Genomic DNA, 20575 nt, shown 5'->3' with positions numbered 1-20575 from the left:
TACTGTAACAGAGAACATGGAGTGACCAGTCTGTAAGGGAATATGGGACAACTCCTGTCCAGACCAATGCATGGTTTTAGGGATACGACTAGGAAGAAGACAAATCTAGTTTTTGAGATCAGTGATATGATGGGGATTACTTTAATGGGAATTGAGGAAGAGACTGAAAGAAATGGAAGAATGTTAGTGCAAAGGCAAAAGATGTATTTGAAATATACTCCACACCTGTAAGAATTTCCCAGCTTATCCCTAATAAATGGTTCTCGGCCGGGCGCGGTGGCTCACGCTTGTAATCCCAGCACTTTGGGAGGCCGAGGCGGGCGGATCACGAGGTCAGGAGATCGAGACCACGGTGAAACCCCATCTCTACTAAAAATACAAAAAATTAGCCGGGCGTGGTGGCGGGCACCTGTAGTCCCAGCTACTCGGAGAGGCTGAGGCAGGAGAATGGCATGAACCCGGGAGGCAGAGCATGCAGTGAGCCGAGATTGCACCACCGCACTCCAGCCTGGGCGACAGAGCAAGACTCCGTCTCAAAAAAAAAAAAAAAAAGAAATGGTTCTCAACCTTTAGTGTGCATTAGAATCACTTGGAGTGCTTTTAAATCCTGCCCCCAGAGTCTGTGATTCAATAGGTCTGGGATGGGGCCTGAGAATGTGTATTTCTAACAAGTTCCCAGATTATTGTGGCACTGATGCTGCTGGTCCTGGACCACATTCTGGGAACCACTGCCCTAAGGTAAAGTCAGTGAAACTATTGCTCATAGCCACTTCTTACAGCTAAAACACCACTCACCAGTAGCTACTGCTGGTGAGATAACTCTGTGCTGTTAGCCCCCCATTAAAAAAATAAACCCTAGTAGCTATGATACAAACCTACATCTACAAAAGACATGAGCTCCTTTAACCTGCCCTACTCTCCCCAGCCTTTTCTCATTCTGGGGTAGGACTTTACCCCAAAGAGAGACAACTCAACTGGTACAGAGGGTGGTAATGGTGGCCAGCAGCCACCTATGCTCATTCCTGCTGGGTAACCACCTTGGTATGGGATGGGGGAATTTATGTGTGTATGCACATTTGTGTGTACAAACAGACACAGAGAAATCAGTCCTGTACTATGAGAGGGATGACTAGAGTTATGGGAGGCTGTAGTGGGGTGGAGGGAGTCCTTTAATCTGCCTTAGGATCCCCACCTTTCCTGTTCTTCCAGACACCCCCACCCCCGTCAAACATTAAGTCTAAAGAAAGCACAAAGAGCATATCAACAAGGCATATGTGATATAGCTAGGAAGACTGGAATCTAAACAGACTGGTTATGAAATTTAAAAAAATAACATATTTCCTTCCTGTGTATACAATGTACAATATTAATGAAAAATTAATGATTTGGGGATGGGAAGGAAGTTATGAAAAAAGGAGAAAACTGGCGGGGACAGCTGTATCAGGGGCTAGCACCTTTAAGGAGCCTCTCAGTGTGGAGTAGGGGAGCCCCAGAAACCACAGGAAGAATTTTTTTGGTGTCTGTTTGGTGGTTCAGGCTGTACATAGGGCACGGTTGGGGTTAAGCACTCCATCTATCAGGATGGGTGGTGCTAGAGGGCAGTGAATCAAGAAAGAAGCCAAAACCAACAGAACAGGGATAGAGAAGTGAGCGAGAGGAGGTTCAGTTTGCTCAGTCCCTCTTTAACCACTACTTAGAGTACATGGTCTAATGCTTAGGGCCAAGGAGGGAGGTAAAGGCTAAGGAAGTCAGATTTGAGGTGCATAACCAGCAGCAAAAGAGTAAGTAAAGGGGGCATGACCTTTTTTTTTTTTTTTGGCCTCTCTAGTATTGTGGGAGGCTTTCTTAGACTTTTCAACTCTAAGCAAGCTTTCTGTTAAGGGAATGGGGCAGAAAGTGAGCAGACCAGAAGACCTGGTTCTGTCCCCTTCCTCTGTGGCCTTGGGTACATGGCAGCTAGCTAGAGTGCTTGTGTATCGAGCACTCACACTGGAGTGGGGTGGGAAGCCTGAGGCCTGTATTCACGTGAACGAATTCAGGACACCCACCATACACTCAGCTCCTTTCTGAAAGTGTCCTCCCTTAGGCCTCTAGAAAGGCCATGGACTTTAGGAAGGGCCAAGTGACACCTTCCATGATGTTTGGTTCTGGTCCAGATGGATCTGGAAGACAAAGATTGGGGGAGAGTGACCACATGGCTGTTAGCAATAACAAGGTAAGTGAAATTACCTTTGACTATCAGAGAAGTTTCAGGGTAAGCAATTATTCTGCCTCCTTAATGAGACTGAGAACCAACTCAGGAACTATCTAGGGGGTTCTGACCTGCTGCTTCCTTATTTCAGTGCCATTTTGTTACTGTGGTTCTGGCAGTGCTCCTCATTGAGGTCCCACATACATCTTCCCACTGATAAAAATGAAGTTAGGACTAGATAATTAGTCATGGGGGCTAAGAAACAAAAAAGACCCTCTACATAAATTAGCCACCCAACACAGGGACAGACTGGCAGGGTACGTATGCAGTGACAAATTAATTCTTAACTGTAAAAACACTTGACTGAAGGGGGAAGAAAAATAGTCAAGAGTCTTAGGAAAGCTCCTTAGGAGCCATAAACTCAGTCAAGCTTTAGGGCAAGGCTGCTACTGGGAAATCAAGACAATAAAAAATGAAACAAAACTCTAAAGCAGGAGAAAATCCCAGGGAGCAGCCAGCTAAAGCGGAAGTCCTGAGCACAAGTTATGGCTGTGATTTTTAAAGGCAAAAGTGAAGTCCCTGGATGTGGTAACCTGCATCCTGACCATCTGCCATAACATTTGCTAGTCTGAATCACTTCAGGGCCTATTCCTGTTGGGTACCTGGTGGTAGAGGATAAGAAAACCATGTTTTCTCTCCTTTGTCTTTAGGGGTGTGGCCTGTTCAGCACAAGCTCTGAAAAGCAGGAGGGGAAATTTAAAACAAATGCAGCAGAATCTGTTACTTGACTGGTTCACTAGGACAGGATATCACTTTAAGGAAATGGGAATCTTGTAGCTTAGAACATTTTCTCATTCCCCTGTGACAGTCAATTTTGGAGACAAAATAAGAAAGGAAGCTGGCAGTTATTTTGTATGTATGTTTAAGATGGAGGTAGGAAAGATGGAGAGAAGGACATTCTTGGCTTGCACAGATGGCAGAAAGTGGCTCTGGGACAACTGGAAGAGTTTCATACGGCAAGGCAATTAAAGCTGACCTATCTATCCACAGGCCTCTGGCTCTGAATTGCTTCCTATGGTCCTGATAGAAACTGCATAGTTCAGAGCCAAGGGGAGATGAGAAGCCTTAACATGGAAGAGAGAGGGACAAGAGAGATGAATTGCTCCCTCTGCAACCCAACTCTTCAAAGTAAGAATGGTTGAGAGCAATAGTCACCAATTTCCCAGGCCAGAACCTGGGGTCCTTTGCTGGGACCAGTTCTGCACTTTCCCTCTCCCCTTCCTCCCTCCTTTCAATCTTACGACGCTTCAAGATCCTGGAGCACTGCATGTAAGAAGAAGTGAGCAGAAATGGGTTGAAGAAACTCTGGAGGACCTGGAAGACCTAGTGGCTAAGCTAGGAATCTGTTGAAAGAGAAAGAAGATAGTCCAGACGGTGATGGGCACTTGTGAACAGAAGACTCAGCTCAGAAAAGCAGACAGACGTGTGAGGGGGAGAGATGGGGTAGAGCAAAGGAACTCGAGGGTCCCCTACATGACAGCCTCCAGGTGGGCTGCGTCTGAAGTAGTTACAGAAGAGAGACAGGGGTGGTAATGTTGACAGGGGAATGAAGAGGGAGAAGTAGGAACAGAAAAATGACCTAAGATGACAATATGTATGCTTTGGCCAGTAAACTCTTATAAAACATAAAGGAATCAATTAATCCCTAACTTGATGGAACAAGCTTTGAAATACTTTGTTCCTGTCTGCCCTGATGATTAAAACTACAGAAGGAGGGAGGGGAGGAGACAGAATCAGCCAGTCAGATTCTGGGCCCTTCCCTTTTCACTACCAAGCAATTTTTAATAATAAGGCCACAAAATGAGGTTGCCAAGGCTTAGTGGGGTGGTGGGAAAGACCCCACCACTACACTAGATAAAGTCAAGGGACAAAATGAGGTACCCAAATAGCTCTGCAAATAGATGAAAAAGAATTAGAACTCTTGAGGGTTTCTTTTTGCTTTTTTTTTGGTGGCAGGTAGGGAGAAGGAATAAAGCTTATGGAAAAACTGGAAAATACTGCTACTTCATACATCAAAGGTAGCCTTACATTCTCCGTAAGTGAATGTTTTAACTAGAATTAAGGAAGAGGAAAAAGGAAACGGGTAAATAAGCAGCTATGGGAGACAGAGTCCTGAGTCCATGGGGTGGCTGGGGCTGGGTCAGCGGGTGATATGCCATCAAATCTAGCCTCCCTCTATCTGGCAGGAAGTGGCATGCTGGTAAGGAACAAAAAGGTAACAGCCATGGCTTAGTGGGAAGAGAGGGAACTGAGAAACCCCAAACCTAGAAGTGCCACGGGTTAGTGTTAAAAGAGACAGATACATGTGCATGGGGCAGGGGTGATTGTTCGGACCATCTGGAAAGGCCTTTGGCTGTGGGTGCATCAGAAACCCCATCCTGGGGGATGATCTATGAGGCTCTGGGGCTGGGAGGCCCCCAGCACAGGTGTCAAACGTACAAGACCGTATGGCTAAAAAGCCCCATATCTGTCCATTACTCACAACACACAGTTCCCCCCCACCCATATTGCCATGTCCAAGGCAGATGGGAGGGGATAAGATGACATCTCTCTTGGCTCTTGGGCGGGCAAGCTCTGGCTGAGGACCTCTCCACCAGAGGAGGCATCATCTGCCCGCAGACTGGGACTGTGGGGTCATGATTACATGCGATTGTATCGGCATGCTCAGTTCTGTCCTTTGGCTGGCCATCTGAGTGAGGACCGAGGTGGCCACAGCTTCAGCTGCAGAGCGAACACTGAGGCCATTGCTAGGGGCTGTTGCTGAGCTGTGCTGAATCACAGGGGCTGGAGAACCCGTTGGCTCTGAGCTTTCCTTGGGGCTTTCTGCCAGGAAGGAGGGCAAAGAGCAGAGAGCAATTGGTTAGAAAACAGAATGGGGAAAGAGGCAGGACTACCTTTCGCCATAATTCTAAAGGAGCCCAAAAGGGAAATGAAACCCATCTTTTTTGGGGGAAACTTCCCAGAATCCTGGCTTCTAAGTCATAAATGGGCTAGGAAATGGGAAGTTGTAAGAAGGGAAGAACTAGGCCAAAATTAACCTATCTATCCCAATAAAATGAATCTCCAACATGTTAATTACACTGTCTGGTTTCTTTTTTTTTTTTTTGAGACAGAGTCTCGCTGTCGCCCAGGCTGGAGTGCAATGGCGTGATCTCGGCTCACTGCAGGCTCTGCCCCCTGGGGTTCACGCCATTCTCCTGCCTCATCCTCCCGAGTAGCTGGGACTACAGGCGCCCGCCACCTCGCCCAGCTAATTTTTTGTATTTTTTTAGTAGAGACGGGGTTTCACTGTGTTAGCCAGGATGGTCTCGATCTCCTGACCTCGTGATCCGCCCGCCTTGGCCTCCCAAAGTGCTGGGATTACAGGCGTGAGCCACCGCGCCCGGCTACACTGTCTGGTTTCTAGGTCTTTGCATATTCATTACCAACTCTTCTTATTATTCATTACTTCTATTCTTTCTTGTTTTTAAGAGATAGGGTCTCAAGTGATCCTCCTGCCTTGGCCTCTCAAAGTGCTGGGATTATAGGCATGAGCCACTGTGCCTGGCCTTCATTTCTTTAAAGGTGATTTAAAATAGATCTCTTTTTAGCCATCCTCTGATTAATTCTCACAGGAACTGAATTATTCCATTATTTTATTTACTTATTTTTCTAAGACTGAGTCTTGCTCTGTTGCCCAGGCTGGAGTGCAGGGGGTGCGATCTCAGCTCACTGCAACCTCCGCCATCCAGGTTCATGCGATTCTCGTGCCTCAGCCTCCTGAGTAGCTGGGACTACAGGTGCACATTGCCACACCTGGCTAATTTTTGTATTTTTAGTAGAGATGGGGTTTTGCCATGTTAGCTAGGCTGGTCTCGAACTCCTGACCTCAAGTGATCGGCCTGCCTTGGCCTCCCAAAGTGCTGGGATTATAGGCATGAGCCATTGTGGCAGGCCTATTCCTTTTTTTTTTTTTTTTTTTGAGACGGAGTCTCGCTCTGTCGCCCAGGCTGGAGTGCAGTGGCGCAGTCTCGGCTCACTGCAAGCTCCGTCTCCCGGGTTCACGCCATTCTCCTGCCTCAGCCTCTCCGAGTAGCTGGGACTACAGGCGCCCGCCACCACGCCTGGCTAATTTTTTGTATTTTTTTAATGGAGACGGGGTTTCACTGTGGTCTCGATCTCCTGACCTTGTGATCCGCCCGCCTCGGCCTCCCAAAGTGCTGGGATTACAAGCGTGAGCCACCGCGCCTGGCCTATTCCATTATTTTTAATGTTCCTTTACCATGTAGTTGTACCACAGGTAAGTCTTGATAAATATCGAGCTATAATTAAATGATATTATGAATGGCCAGTCCCTGGACCAGGTTCAGTTAACGTGTAAAACTACAAAGAAATCTTAAGACCCTCCTGACTAAAAATTAGCTAGGCATTAATGATTATAAAACATTATAAGCTATGCCACTCCACCTAAAGTGACACTAACATTTTACTACTAAACACAACTACCTGAGCTACATACAATGGTAACTCCATGTTGCTCATCAGTCAAATGTTTTTAAAATTTTTTTAGAGGGTCTCACTCTGTCACCCAGGCTCGAGGTGCCATGGCACAATCACAGCTCACAGCAGCCTTCAACTCCTGGCCTCAAGCCATCCTCCTGCTTCAGACTCCCAAATTGCTGGGATTACAGGTATGAGTCATCACACTCAGCAAGTCAAGGAGTTTTATTAAACATCAGGTAGCCTCATGGCTGCTTAAACAGAGATATGTGGAAAAAAGGAAAACTTTCCATAGTCATTTGTATTTCTGACATCCTGATGAATGCCTGAGTCTTCTTTTAAGATTCAAATATGGCCGGGCGCGGTGGCTCATGCCTGTAATCCCAGCACTTTGAGAGGCCAAGGTGGGTGGATCAGGAGGTCAGGAGATCGAGACCATCCTAGCTAACACGGTGAAACCCCGTCTCTACTAAAAAAAAAAACCCAAAAAATTAGCTGGGTGTGGTGGCGGGTACCTGTAGTCCCAGCTACTCGGGAGGCTGAGGCAGGAGAATGGTGTGAACCCGGGAGGCGGAGCTTGCAGTGAGCCGAGATTGTGCCACTGCACTCCAGCCTGGGCAACAGAGCGAGACTCCATCTCAAAAAAAAAAAAAAAAAAAAGATTCAAATATTGCCTCCTCTGTGAAGCCATCTTTGTTACCCTCAGTACATTAACTGTTTTATTCTTTGTGTTTTCACAGCATATATTCATTAAACATTTACTGAGCATCATGCATGTACCAGGCATGGGTACACAGAGAAGAAAACGGGAACCCTGTCATTACGAAGCTCCCAGTTCAGGGGCTCCTTGACTGGGATATCTATCCTTACCTCATCCACAGGTTTATATGACCCTATGATTCTCTCAGAGGTAGTGACAATGTCTTATTTATCATGTGTCAGGTACTTACATAATATCTATACCACACAGCAGGAACTAAATACTCTTTGCTATAATGAATATATAAGGCCAGGTGCGGTGGCTCACACCTGTAATCCCAGCACTTTGGGAGACAGAGGTGGGCAGATCACATGAAGCCAAGAGTTGGAGACTAGCCTGGGGAACATGGTGAAACCCCATCTCTACTAAAAATACAAAAATGAGCTGGGCGTGGTGGCGCCCACCTGTAGTCCCAGCTACTCGGGAGGCTGAGCCAGGAGAAAAAAAACAGAGTAAGTAGTTTAATGGATTAACTACGTATCAGAGTTCTTGCAGGGACTAAGTGGAATACTGACTGTATATAGATTATATACTGATAAACAGTCTTTATCCTCTTTAGCCCATCAACAGGATTTTTTTTTTTTTTTTTAGACAGAGTCTTGCTCTATCACCCAGGCTGGAGTGCAGTGGCACTATCTTGGCTCATTGCAACCTCCGCCTCCCGGGTTCAAGCGATTCTCCTGCCTCAGCTTCCCAACTAGGTGGGACTACAGATGCACACCGCCATGCCTGGCTGATTTTTTGTATTTTTAGTAGAGATGGGGTTTCACCGTGTTAGCCAGGATGGTCTCGATCTCCTGACCTTGTGACTCGCCCGCCTCGGCCTCCCAAAGTGCTGGGATTACAGGCGTGAGCCACCGCGCCCAGCAACAGGATTTAAAATCACTGAACTTCTTGAAACACGTTTTTCTTTTGATTTACAGAATACCACATTTGGCTCTGTAGCTGGTTTTCCTCCTCACTTCCCGGTTGTTTCTTCTCAGTCTCTTGTGGCTTCTTTCTCATTTCTATGAACTGTAAATGTTGGAGTACCCCATGGTTCATTCCTGGGACTTCTCTTTTTCTATCTCTGCTGTCTCCCTTGGGAACTTCATCTAGTTTCAATGCTTTAAAAACTAACTATGGCCAGGTGTGGTGACTCACACACGTAATCCCAGCACTTCGGGAGGCCAAGGCAGGCAGATCCCTTAAGTCCTGGAGTTTGAGACCAGCTTGGCCAACATGGCAAAACCTCATCTCTAAAATAACAAAAAAAATTAGCTGGGCATGGTGGTGCACGCCTGTGGTCCCAGTTACTCAGGCTGAGGGGGGAGGATCACTTGAGAGCCTGGGAGACAGAGGTGGACCCTGCCTCCAAAAAATCCCAAACCAAACGAAACCAAAACTAGCTATATGCTGCCGACTCCCAGAGTTTTATCTTCAGCCTTTCCTCTGAATTACAAATCCATATAACCAACTGACTGCTTGACATCTCCACCTGTAAGCCTAATAGGCTCCTTAAACTCAGTTTGTCCAAAACTGAGCTCCTGATATATCTCCCAAACCATTTCTCCTACACTTTACCCTATCTCAATTAATGACAACTTCATTCTTGTGGTTGCTTAAGCCAAAAACTTTGGTGTAATTTTTTATTCTTTTTCTCATATATACCACCCCATCTGCTCTCATCACTTCAACTTCAAAATATATCCTGGATTCAGCCTGTTCTCATCACTTTCACTACCATCATCCCTTGCTTGTATTACTGTAATAGCCTCCTAAGTGGACTGCCTGCTTCTGCCCTTGTACCCCTGATGTCCCTAACATAGGAATCCTGTTCAAATGTAAGTCAGATCAATTTTTTTTTTTTTGAGACAGAATTTCCCTCTTGTTGCCCAGGCTGGAGTGCAATGGCGCAATCTCAGCTCATTGCAACCTCTGCTTCCCGGGTTCAAGTGATTCTCCTGCCTCAGCCTCCCAAGTAGCTGGGATTACAGGCACATGCTACCATGCCCAGCTAATTTTTTGTATTTTTAGTAGAAGCGGTTTCACCATGTTGGCCAGGCTGGTCTTGCACTCTTGACCTCAGGTGATCCGCCTGCCTCGGCCTCCCAAAGTGCTGGGATTACAGGCGTGCGCCCAGCCTAGTCAGATCAATTATATCACTTTTCTGCTGAAAACCCTCTAATGCCCCCCAGTGTAGAGTAAAAGCTGAGATCCTCACCATGACTGATGAGACCCTACATGAAATGTTGCTATTACCTCCCCTACTTGGTCTCCAACTACTCTCCACCCCCAACTCCAGCTGAGCCTCCTTGATGTTCCTAGATGTACCAGGTACCTTGCGACTTTGCATCTTTGCAGTTGCTGATCCTCCTCCCTATAGTACTTTTCTTCCATATAAATGCATATAGCTCCCTCACTTCCTTCAGGTCTTTATTCAAAAGCCACCTAATCTAAAATTTCTATCCTGCTGCTAACATTTCATATTACCCTTCCCTGTTTTATTTTTCTTCTAACATTTACTGTTATCTAACATGTCATATATTTTACCTATTTATCTTGTTTATTGTCTGTCTCACCCACTAAAATATAAGCTCCTCAAGGGCAGGGATTTAATCTAATTTATTTGGTTCCCTATTATATCCCCAGCACGAAAAACAGTGACTGGCACAGAATAGACATTCCATCAATATCTGCTTAATGAATGAATGCACCCTGAAGTACATATTAAAATTAAAATTTAAATAGAGATGTTTAAAATTGGTGATATAGTTACTCCTTTTCTATGGGAACACATCTCTGAAATAATACAGTGGAAAAATAATACATCAAAGTTTAATAGCAATAGTTCTATGAATTTAATTTGTAAAAAGAAAACTGGCATTTATTAGCTTTTATTGACCATAAGCAAATTATTCACAGTAATTTTAACTTCAGAATTGCACATGTCCTGAGCACAACTCTGTGGCCATTGCCTTCTAGCAGTATTTTATGTGCACTCATAGATTACAAACTGAAACCAACATCAGCCTATCATTAGATAAAATATACCCTATATCCCAATGTATCATCTGTGGTTTATGTGTTTTCTAGGCCAAGACAGTATCTGTGGAATAAGAAATACCTAGATGTGCTGGGCGTGGTGGCTCATGCCTGTAATCCCAGCACTTTGGGAGGCTGAGGCAGGTGGATCACCTGAGGTCAAGAGTTTGAGACCAGCCTGACCAATATGGTGAAACCCCGTTTCCACTAAAAATACAAAAATTAGCCAGGCATGGTGGCTGGTGCTTGTATTCCCAGCTACTCCAGAGGCTGAGACAGGAGAATTGCTTGAACCTGGGAGGCAGAGGTGGCAGTGAGCCGAGATCGTGCCATTGCACTCCAGTCTGGGTGACACAGCAAGACTCTGTCTCAAAAAAACAAAAAAACAAAAAAACAAAACAAAATATAGATGTGCCAGGTGCGGTGGCTCACACCTGTAATCCCAGCACTTTGGGAGGCTGAGGAGGGTGGATCATGAGGTCAGGAGATTGAGATCATCCTGGCTAACTTGGTGAAACCCCGTCTTTACTGAAAATACAAAAAATTAGCTGGGCACGGTGGCAGGCGCCTGTAGTACCAGCTACTTGGGAGGCTGAGGCAGGAGAATGGCATGAACCTGGGAGGCAGAGCTTGCAGTGAGCCGAGATCGCGCCACTGCACTCCAGCCTGGGCGACAGAGCAAGACTCCGTCTCAAACAAAACAAAACAAAACAAAACATAGATGTAAATCTTGGCTTCACCACTTTCCCAGCTTGGTAACTTCAGCTAAATGACCTAATCTGAGTGCAGTTTTCTCACATATAAATGTAGGTAATGTCCATTTCATGAGAGACTTGGGAAGACTGTAGCATGCCTAACACAAAATATGCACCCAGTAAATATTGCTACCCTTCAACCCCCAACTATAACAGATAATTACCTCTATATTGTCGTCAAAAACATTTTTTTTCTAGGTCTGGTTGCTCCACAAGGGCCACTCACTCATCAGCGTGGGTCCCCAGAACATTCAGAATGCAGTTATAAAATTATAAGCAGTTGAGACACTCAGTACATGCAGTTTACTAACTGACTGACTTAGCTTAGGTTGTGTGCCACTCACCTAAATAGCCTTGAGTCTTTTTCTGTAGTGCAGTGACTGGGCAGTCTTTATGAGCTAACAGTAGCTGTTTCAACTGGGCCACCTCATTGCGTAGTAATGTGACTTCATTCTGAGGAGGGAGGGAAGAAAACAGTATCAAGAAAATTCATCCTCTACTCTTGCACCCTCAGTGGCTGTTCCCAAAGGAAGGACAGAATATTGCCTCGATTTTCTCCCCTGAATTGGGATAAGACTCCTGATCCAGCAAGGCTTCACAGAGCCCAGGGCCAGTATAGTCATGAATTCAATGACAGGAGTTGCTTACAGTGAAAAGTCAGGATTTATAATAGAAACACTACTTCTATTTAAGATAAATATGATTCTACTGAAATTAATAATACACATGCTCTTTGACTAAGAAAGCCTACTTCTAGGAATCTACATAACAGAACTGTTTACTCAGGTGCATGCAATGTTCTTTGCAACATTGTTCTAGCAAAAAATTAGAGCAGTATCAATATCCATACCTTATAACATCACTACACTACAGAATATACTACTATACAGCTATTAAAAAGAATGAGGTAGATCTCCCATATCCATGGCTAGATCTCCAGGAAACACTGTTAACCTGTTTATGTTAAAACAAGTACACAACCCCTCCAGCCCTACACAAAAACTATAAATAAAAAACATTTAGGAATATGAATCTGTCTGGAAGGTACATACTGAATGTATCTACAGGAAAGAGAATGGGACTAGAAAAGGCAGATTAAAGAGGGACTTTGTTTCTATTCTGTACATTTGTGTGTGTATTTTATAATAGAAATGTATTTATATACTGCTTTTTAAATTTAATATTTTAATAATCAGAAGGAAAAATAACATTCAAGAAAAGGTATGGATTATACATTATAATTATTCTATTTGTGCTTGTAGCACCTTTTTCTTTCTCTCTTTTATTAAGCTGCATTATCTAGGGCAAACACATTTCCCTTTTGGTTTTCATGACCCCAGTCAGATTCTACAGATGATTTAAAAGAGTACCCTGGGGTGCTTAATCTAATTCCTTCGTCCAAATGCGTTTATGGATGACTCTAGTAGGAGATTTGGGGGTAGATGGTGAGTGTCTTCACCAATACCTATGAAAGAGATTTCAACTCTGACTGTTAAGAGATTCTTCCTGGAACAACTTCTACATCTGTCCTAATTAGAGAATTACCATCTTCTATCAAATTGTACCACTTTTTTCTGATTCCATCCCACTTTCTGGATTTTCAACAATTCCAATAAGCATCCAGGACCCACTCACACTCAGCTGAATGTTCTGAGAAGTGAGTTCTTCGGCCTTCTTCTCTAGGGAGGACACCCACAGCTTTCGCTTTTGGCGGCAGCGGGAGGCTGCAGCCCGGTTGCGCTCCAGAAAGCGCTGCCGTCGCTCATCTGGATCTTCATCTACTGTGCGCCGCCGTCGCCCCCCAGTACTAGGGGTGGGCTGGGCTGGTGAGACCTGGTGCCCAGGAAGGAAGAGAGGTTACTTGATGGGAACATTAATCCTTTCCAAATCACACCTGATGTTAGGTAGAGTAGTAAGATCTGGTAAAAGGATATACCAGCCTCTGGTAACCACAGCAAGTCTCATTACTATGTCCCCAAGCTTCTCTTTTGTAGGAGTCCTCAATTTTGCCTCCTATTTCCTTCCAATCTTCTCAGTCTCATACTTAGACAAACTACAGTTCATTTGGAAATGGATTATTTATAAGACAGACAGACGAATGAAACCATGGTTACTTTTTGTTTCTTAACAATAGGGAATCTTGACTGGCATGGTGGCTCACGCCTGTAATCCCAGCACTTTGGGAGGCCGAAGCGGGCAGATCACCTGAGGTCGGGAATTCGAGACCAGCCTGGCTAACATGGTGAAACCTCATCTCTACTAAAAATACAAAATTAGCCAGGCGTGGTGGCGTATGCCTGTAATCTCAGCTACTTGGGAGGCTGAGGCAGGAGAATTGCTTGAGCCCAGGTGGCAGAGGTTGCAGTGAGCAGAGATCATGCCATTGCACTCCAGCCTGGGCAACAAGAGCGAAACTCCGTCTCAAAAAACAAAACAAAACAAAACAAAAAGGGAATCTTATAGGCAGGTAAATCAGAATTGGGAGAGGATATTAGGGGAACTTTTAGGGAGACTGAAATAAAAAAGTTTGAGAATCACTGATTTGGACAAGTGATATGTACAAACAATTACATACTATTACAGGTTTCAGAAATGGAAACAAATGTTCTTATCCATTTCACTACCAGTGACATATGAGTTATTATGGGGAGATATAGATAAGCATATTATTTTTATTTATAGTCAATTATTAATCATCCTGAAGAACAACCCCCCACTTTTGTTTATAAACAAAAAATGTTTAATCCCTTTACAAATTGGTGATATAGGACTGTCTTGTTTTTAAAGTTCAAGCTGAAGTTCCTTGTCACTAAAGCACTTTTCGATGATCCCTTTCTGTTAGTTGGGATGCACTTGGAGAAGAAAGGCCAATTTTATAATAGAAGCCAAAAATTTCTTAAAATGTAGAAAGGTCAACCATCTGTAGAAAAAAGTTCAGCCTTGAACACAGGCTTGAGCTGCAAAGGTCCACTTACATGCAGATTTAAAAAAATAAGTTATACCGACCAGCTGGGCACGGTGGCTCATGCCTGTAATCCCAGCACTTTGGGAGGCCGAGGCAGGTGGATCACTTGAGGTCAGGAATTCGAGATCAGCCTGACCAACATGGAGAAACCCCATCTCTACTAAAAATACAAAATTAGCCACACGTGGTGGCGCGTGCCTGTAATCCCAGCTACTTGGGAAGCTGAGGCAGGAGAATTGCTTGAACCTGGGAGGTAGAGGCTGCAGTGAGCCGAGATTGAGCCATTGCACTCCAGCCTGGCTAACAAGAGTGAAACTCGGTCTCAAAAAAAAAAAAAAAAAAGTTATACCAAGTGTACCTGCTGCTCTGGCCCCCTTTCTAACTTCTCCACCTCTTCTGCCTCTGCCATCCCTGAGACAGCAAGACCAAGCCCTCCTCCTCCTCCTCCTCAATGTGAAGATGATGAGGATGAAGACTTTTATGATACTCCACTTCTATTTTAATGAATAGTAAATATATTGTCTCTTCCTTATGATTTTCTTAATATTTTCTTTTCTCTAGCATCCTTTATTGTAGGAATACAGTAGATAATACATGTAACATACAAAATGTGTGTTAAAACAACTCTATGTTATTGGGATGGCTTCTGGTCAACAGTAGACTATTAGTATAGTTTTTGGGGAGTCAAAAGTTATACATGGCCGGATGCAGTGGCTCATGACTGTAATCCCAATACTTTGGGAGGCCAAGGCGGGTGGATCACCTGAGGTCAGGAGTTCGAGACCTGCCTGGCCAACATGGAAAAACCCCATCTCTACTAAAAATACAAAAATTATCCAGGTGTGGTGGCAGGTGCCTGTAATCCCAGCTACTTGGGAGGCTGAGACAGGAGAATCGCTTGAACCCGGGAGGGGGAGGATGCAGTGAGCTGAAATTGCACCACTGCACTCCAGCCTGGGCGATAGAGCAACACTCGGTATCTAAAAAAGTAAAAAATAAAAAGTTGGGCCGGGCGCCGTGGCTCATGCCTGTAATCCCAGCACTTTGGGAGGCTGGGGCGGGCGGATCACCTGAGGTCAGAAGTTCAAGACCAGCCTGGCCAACATGGTGAAACCCCGTCTCTACTAAAAATACAAAAATTAGCTGGGCATGGTGGTGCATGCCTGTAACTCCAGCTATCTGGAGGCTGAGGCAGGAGACTTGGTTGAACCTGGGAGGCGGAGGTTGCAGTGAGCCGAGATTGCGCCGCTGCACTCCAGCCTGGGCAACAGAGCGAGACCCTGTCTCAAAAAATAAAAAACAAAAATAAAAAAATAAAAAAGTTATATGTGAGGCCAGGCGCAGTGGCTTATGCCTGTAATCCCAGCACTTTGGGAGGCCAAGGTTGGGAGGATCACTGGAGCCCAGGAGTTTGAGACCAGTCTGGGCAACATAGTGAGATCCGTTTCTACAAATAAATAAAATTAGCTGGGCATGGTGATGCATTCCTGTCATTCCAGCTTCTTAGGAGGCTGAAGTGGGCGGATCATTTGAGCCCAGAAGGTTGAGGCTGCAAGTGAGCCATGACTGTCCCATTGCACTCCAGCCTGGGCAACAGAGCAAGAACCTGACTCAAAAACAAACAAAAAAAAGATGCTGGGCATGGTGGTTCACGCCTGTAATCCCAACACTTTGGGAGGCCGAGGCAGGTGGTCACTTGAGGCCATGAGTTCAAGACTAGCCTGGCCAACATGGTGAAATCCCACCTCTACTAAAAATATAAAAATCAGCTGGGCATGGTGGTGCGCACCTGTAATCCTGGCTACTTGGGAGGCTGAGGCATGGCTTAGACCAGGATAGAGGTTGCAGTGAGCCAAGATCACACCACTGCACTCCAGCCAGAGTGACAGAGTGAGACTCTGACAAAAAAAAAAAGAATCTTGTACTCTACTCTAGGCCCTACTGAATTATATTCTCCACTAATATAGATAATTAAGAAATGATTTTATTTTTTTGAGATGGGAGTCTTGCTGTGTCACCCAGGCTGGAGTGCAGTGGTGAGTGACTGGAGTGCAGTGGTGCAATCTTGGCTCACTGTAACCTCCACCTCCCGGGTTCAAGCAATTCTCCTGCCTCAGTCTCCTGAGTAGCTGGGACTACAGGCGCCTGCCACCACGCCTGGCTAATTTTTTGTATTTTTAGTAGAGATGGGGTTTCACTGTGTTAGCCAGGATGGTCTCGATCTCCTGACCTTGGGATCCACCCGCCTCAGCCTCCCAAAGTGCTGGGATTACAGACGTGAGCCATCTGCCTGGCCAAGAAATAATTTTTTAAAATTCAGACTAATATTATCTCTCCCAAAATAAAAAAAATGGAGAAGAAATTTCCAGCTCAATTTAATGCACTGTTTCTCATTGTATAAGAAATTCACAGTAATTCTCCTGAGAATTTCGGCTTCCTCTTTATCTTTAGCTGACTGGAGCACATGTAAAGATTAGTCCTTTATGGCCAGGTGCAGTAGTTCATGCCTGTAATCCCAGCACTTTGGGAGGCCAAGGCGGGTGGATTGCCTGAGCTCAGGGATTCGAGGCCAGCCTGGGCAACACGGTGAAACTCCGTCTCTACTAAAATACAAAAAACTGGCCGGGCACGGTGGCTCACACCTGTAATCCCAGCACTTTGGGAGGCCAAGGCGGGTGGATCACCTGAGGGTCAGGAGTTTGAGACCAGCCTGGCCAACATGGTGAAACTCCGTCTCTACTGAAAATACAAAAATTAGCCGGGCATGATGGCGGGTGCCTGTAAGCCCAGCTACTCGGGAGGCTGAGGCAGGAAAATCGCTTGAACCAGGGAGGCGGAGGTTGCAGTGAGCCGAGATCGTGCCACTACACTCTAGCCTGGGTGACAGAGCGAGACTCCAGCTTAAAAAAAAAAAAGAAAAGAAAAGAAAAGGAAAGAAAAGAAAAAATTAGTTTTTTAGGAGGATAGGGGAAAGGAAAGGTTTCTATTCTGTCACAGGCAATTCAGTAAGTCATGCAGGGAATGGAGGTGAAAGACTAGGCCAAGAGAAACGGGAAGAACAACAAGGAAAGGAATCAGTATTGAATAAAAAGGAAGCTGGGGCTGGGCATGGTGGCTAGGGCCTATAATTGCAGCACTTTGGGAGGCTGAGGTGGGAGGACTGCTTGAGTCCAGGAGTATGAGACTAGCCTGGGCAACATGGCGAGACTCCATCTCTTTTAAAATTATATGTATAAAAAAAGAGGAAGCTGGACATGCTTTACCATGTTCAGGACTGGCTTCAGGTACAGTAACTCATGACCAGGCTGGGCAACATAGTGAGACTCTGTCTCTACTATTATTTATTTAGTTATTTATTTAAGACGGAGTTTCACTCTTGTTGCCCAGGCTGGAGTGCAATGGTGCAATCTCGGCTCACTGCAACCTCCGCCTCGCAGGTTCGAGCGATTCTCATGCCTTGGCCTCCTGAGTAGCTGGGATTACAGGCATGCGCCACCACGCCTGGCTAATTATTTTTTGTATTTTTAGTAGAGACAGGTTTCACCATGTTGGTCAGGCTGGTCTTGAACTCCTGACCTCAGGTGATCCACCTGCATTGGCCTCCCAAAGTGCTGGGATTACAGGTGTGAGCCACCGCGCCTGGCCCTCTACTATTATCTATTATATATATAATACATATATATTTATATATTTTTTTGAGACGGAGTCTCGCTGTGTAGCCCAGGCTGGAGTGCAGTCGTACGATCTCGGCTCACTGCAGCCTCCACCTCCCAGGCTCAAGCGATTCTTCTGCCTCAGCCTCCTGAGTAGCTGGGCTTACAGGCGTGCGCCACCATGCTTGGCTAATTTTTGTATTTTTTTTAGTAGAGATAGGGTTTCACCATGTTGGTCAGTCTGGTCTCGAACTCCTGACCTTGTGATCCGCCCACCTCGGCCTCCCAAAATGCTGGAATTACGGGAGTGAGCCACTGAGCCTGGCCTATTTATAATACAAATTTTAAAAATAAACAAATAAAACTAAAAAGGAAGCTATGTCATTTCCCCAGGAGAGAAGGCAGCACAACTCAGGCAAGGGGCCTACTGCTTTGCCATCTTCAGGACTGGCTTCAGTGGGGTTACAGGAGGGTACACAGGCTTGGCTTCCAACAGGAAAACTCAAAGCTTTTGTTGTTGGCCAAGCTTTACCGTAGCATATGGCCATGAAATGTTTGGACATGTGGCAGTAACTGATGAAACAGGTGGTGACATCAGGAAAAGAGGGGCCAGGCAAAGGGTATAATTCTAGAAACTAATCTCAGGTGCTGTCACCTGTCCAGTGCAGATGATATGAAAACTGAGGACTATTCAGTTTCCAGAGAATCTTGTTAAAACTGAGACCTCCTTGAGAAGAGAAATGGGTAACTAAATGGGACCCCTCTGCCTTTTTTAAGATTTTGGTTTCTCTGTGATAAAAAGGGATTTAATTGGTAATGAGGTGTTTTTTGGTGTCTTTCTTTTTTTTTTTTTTCTTGTTGTTGTTAGTTTGTTTCTTTTGAGACAAAGTCTCACTCTATCACCCAGGCTGGAATGCAGTGGTGTGATCTCAGCTCACTGCAACCTCCACCTCCTAGGTTCAAGCGATTCTCCTGCCTCAGCCTCCTGAGTAGCTGGGATTACAGGTGCACATCACCATGCCCAGCTAAGTTTTTGTATTTTTAGTAGAGACAGGGTTTTGCCATGTTGGCCAGGCTTGTCTTGATCTCCTGACCTCAGGAGATCTGCCTGCCTCGGCCTCCCAAAGTGCTGGGATTACAGGTGTGAGCCACCTCACCCGGCCTATTTTTTACTGAGGTATCTTAATACTGTAACATCACATTTCATTAATATATTGTTATGGTTTTTGTTGTAAAATCTTATCAGGTAAGTTATTAATTACTTTTATTTAAGACTTAATAGATAGGAAAGAGACTAGGGGAGCCTCTTTTGTTTAGTGTGTGGCTTAAAGTAAGGCTCTGTCATATTTTGGAGGATTCTACAGATACACTAAACCATGACTCACATATGGAAAAAATGGGGCCGGGCATGGTGGCTCACGCCTGGAATCCCAGCACTCTGGGAGGCCGAGGTGGGTGGATCACCTCAGGTCAGTTCGAGACCAGCCTGGCCAACATGGTGAAACCCCAACTCTACTAAAAATACAAAAAATTAGCTGGGCATGGTGGTGGGTGCCTGTAATCCCGGCTACTCGGGAGGCTGAGGCAGAAGAATCGCTTGAGCCCGGGAGGCAGAGGTTGCAGGGAGCTGAGACTGCACCACTGCACTCCAGCCTAGGCAACAAGGGCGAAACTCCATCTCAAAAAAAAAAAAAAAGCGAGGCCGCTGCTGCAACAGTTCTGCATTACTCAGTCTGTTTGCGTGAAAGTCCAGCACAAGGGTGAATAAAGAATGGTGTGTTTTTGCTATTAAATGATGGTCTCAGCTAAAATAAAAATAAATAAATAATAAAAAGAATGGTACATTTTGCTGTAGTCAAACTGCCATCAAGAAGCAAAGTAAGGAGGAAGAAACCCAGAAAGCTGAAGTCCATTCTTCTCTAATTTTCTGCTCCTTGAACAATAGATATGACATAAAGATACGTCATAAAGATATGACATAAAGAGTAAGAGCCACTGACCTGTGGCTGGGCAGGGGATGGGGCATCAGGGTGCTGGATGAGGATCTGGCTCTGCTCTGGGCGGGCTGTCACCATGGTGCTGGCAGTACCCACCACCATTCCACAACCACCATTGATTGAGGAGACTTGGTGAGTTAGGGTGGCTTTCAGTCTCTGTGGTCAAAGATAAGAAAAAATGCTTGTTAAGGATCAGATTCTATCAAGGATGAGAAGAGTGGCCTTAGATTTTATTATTGACCTTATAGATAGCTAAAATTTCCACTCTAGTTCTCCCTTAACAGAGGAATTAAGAGAAAATGACAGGCAGAGAAAATGTGCACCTGGATCCCTAAAATGCCTACTCTGTTCCCTGGCTATCATCCTGGGCACAGTTGGGGGCTGGGGGTTGTTAAAGCAATAGCATCCAGATGAAAGCTCTCTCCTGAAGCCTGGCCAAATGCTGGTTACGCAGCTATTCACCTCTTGGCCAGCTCCCCTGCCCACTCGCCCACCCTCCATCTGTCACCCTAAAACGGCAAGTGTTCCATTCCAAACAATCTGTGCTGCCTCTTTTCACTGCCATGGTCTATGTACCAGGCTCTAAAGGTGAGGAGAGGAGATGGGAGCTATGAATCAGAGTCTTTTCTTTTCCAGACCCCAAAGCAGGGAGTCCTTAGCTTTGCAAGCCCCAGAAGGTTCCTTTGCTTGG

The 20575-nt window shown here is 45.3% G+C and overlaps 1 protein-coding gene across 10 annotated transcripts in view; it reads right to left on the bottom strand.

Moving 5' to 3' along the window:
• The window catches only part of LOC100596548 (cyclic AMP-dependent transcription factor ATF-7), a 121618-nt gene that overhangs the window by 4685 nt on the left and 96358 nt on the right, over positions 1-20575 (bottom strand). For 6 of the 10 annotated variants that reach the window (XR_004032300.1, XR_004032305.1, XR_004032303.1 and 3 more), the window contains 4 exons: positions 19888-20040; positions 12905-13102; positions 11614-11722; positions 2049-5074 (listed from right to left, as the gene is read on the bottom strand). Coding sequence is in view for 2 of the 10 variants with exons in the window: in XM_030822524.1 (XP_030678384.1) it covers positions 4857-5074; positions 11614-11722; positions 12905-13102; positions 19888-20040 (678 nt within the window). In the remaining 8 variants the exon portion in view is untranslated. Of the gene's footprint in view, positions 1-1802; positions 5075-11613; positions 11723-12904; positions 13103-19887; positions 20041-20575 lie in introns of those variants that run through there. The other 4 variants (XR_004032301.1, XR_004032302.1, XM_030822524.1 and 1 more) reach the window with 4 other exon arrangements.

The sequence above is a fragment of the Nomascus leucogenys genome, chromosome 11 (genome assembly GCF_006542625.1).
Source record: "Nomascus leucogenys isolate Asia chromosome 11, Asia_NLE_v1, whole genome shotgun sequence".
Taxonomy (NCBI): Eukaryota; Metazoa; Chordata; class Mammalia; order Primates; family Hylobatidae; genus Nomascus; species Nomascus leucogenys.
Note: the sequence above shows the minus strand (reverse complement) of the source record. Positions and strands in the feature narration are given on the sequence as shown.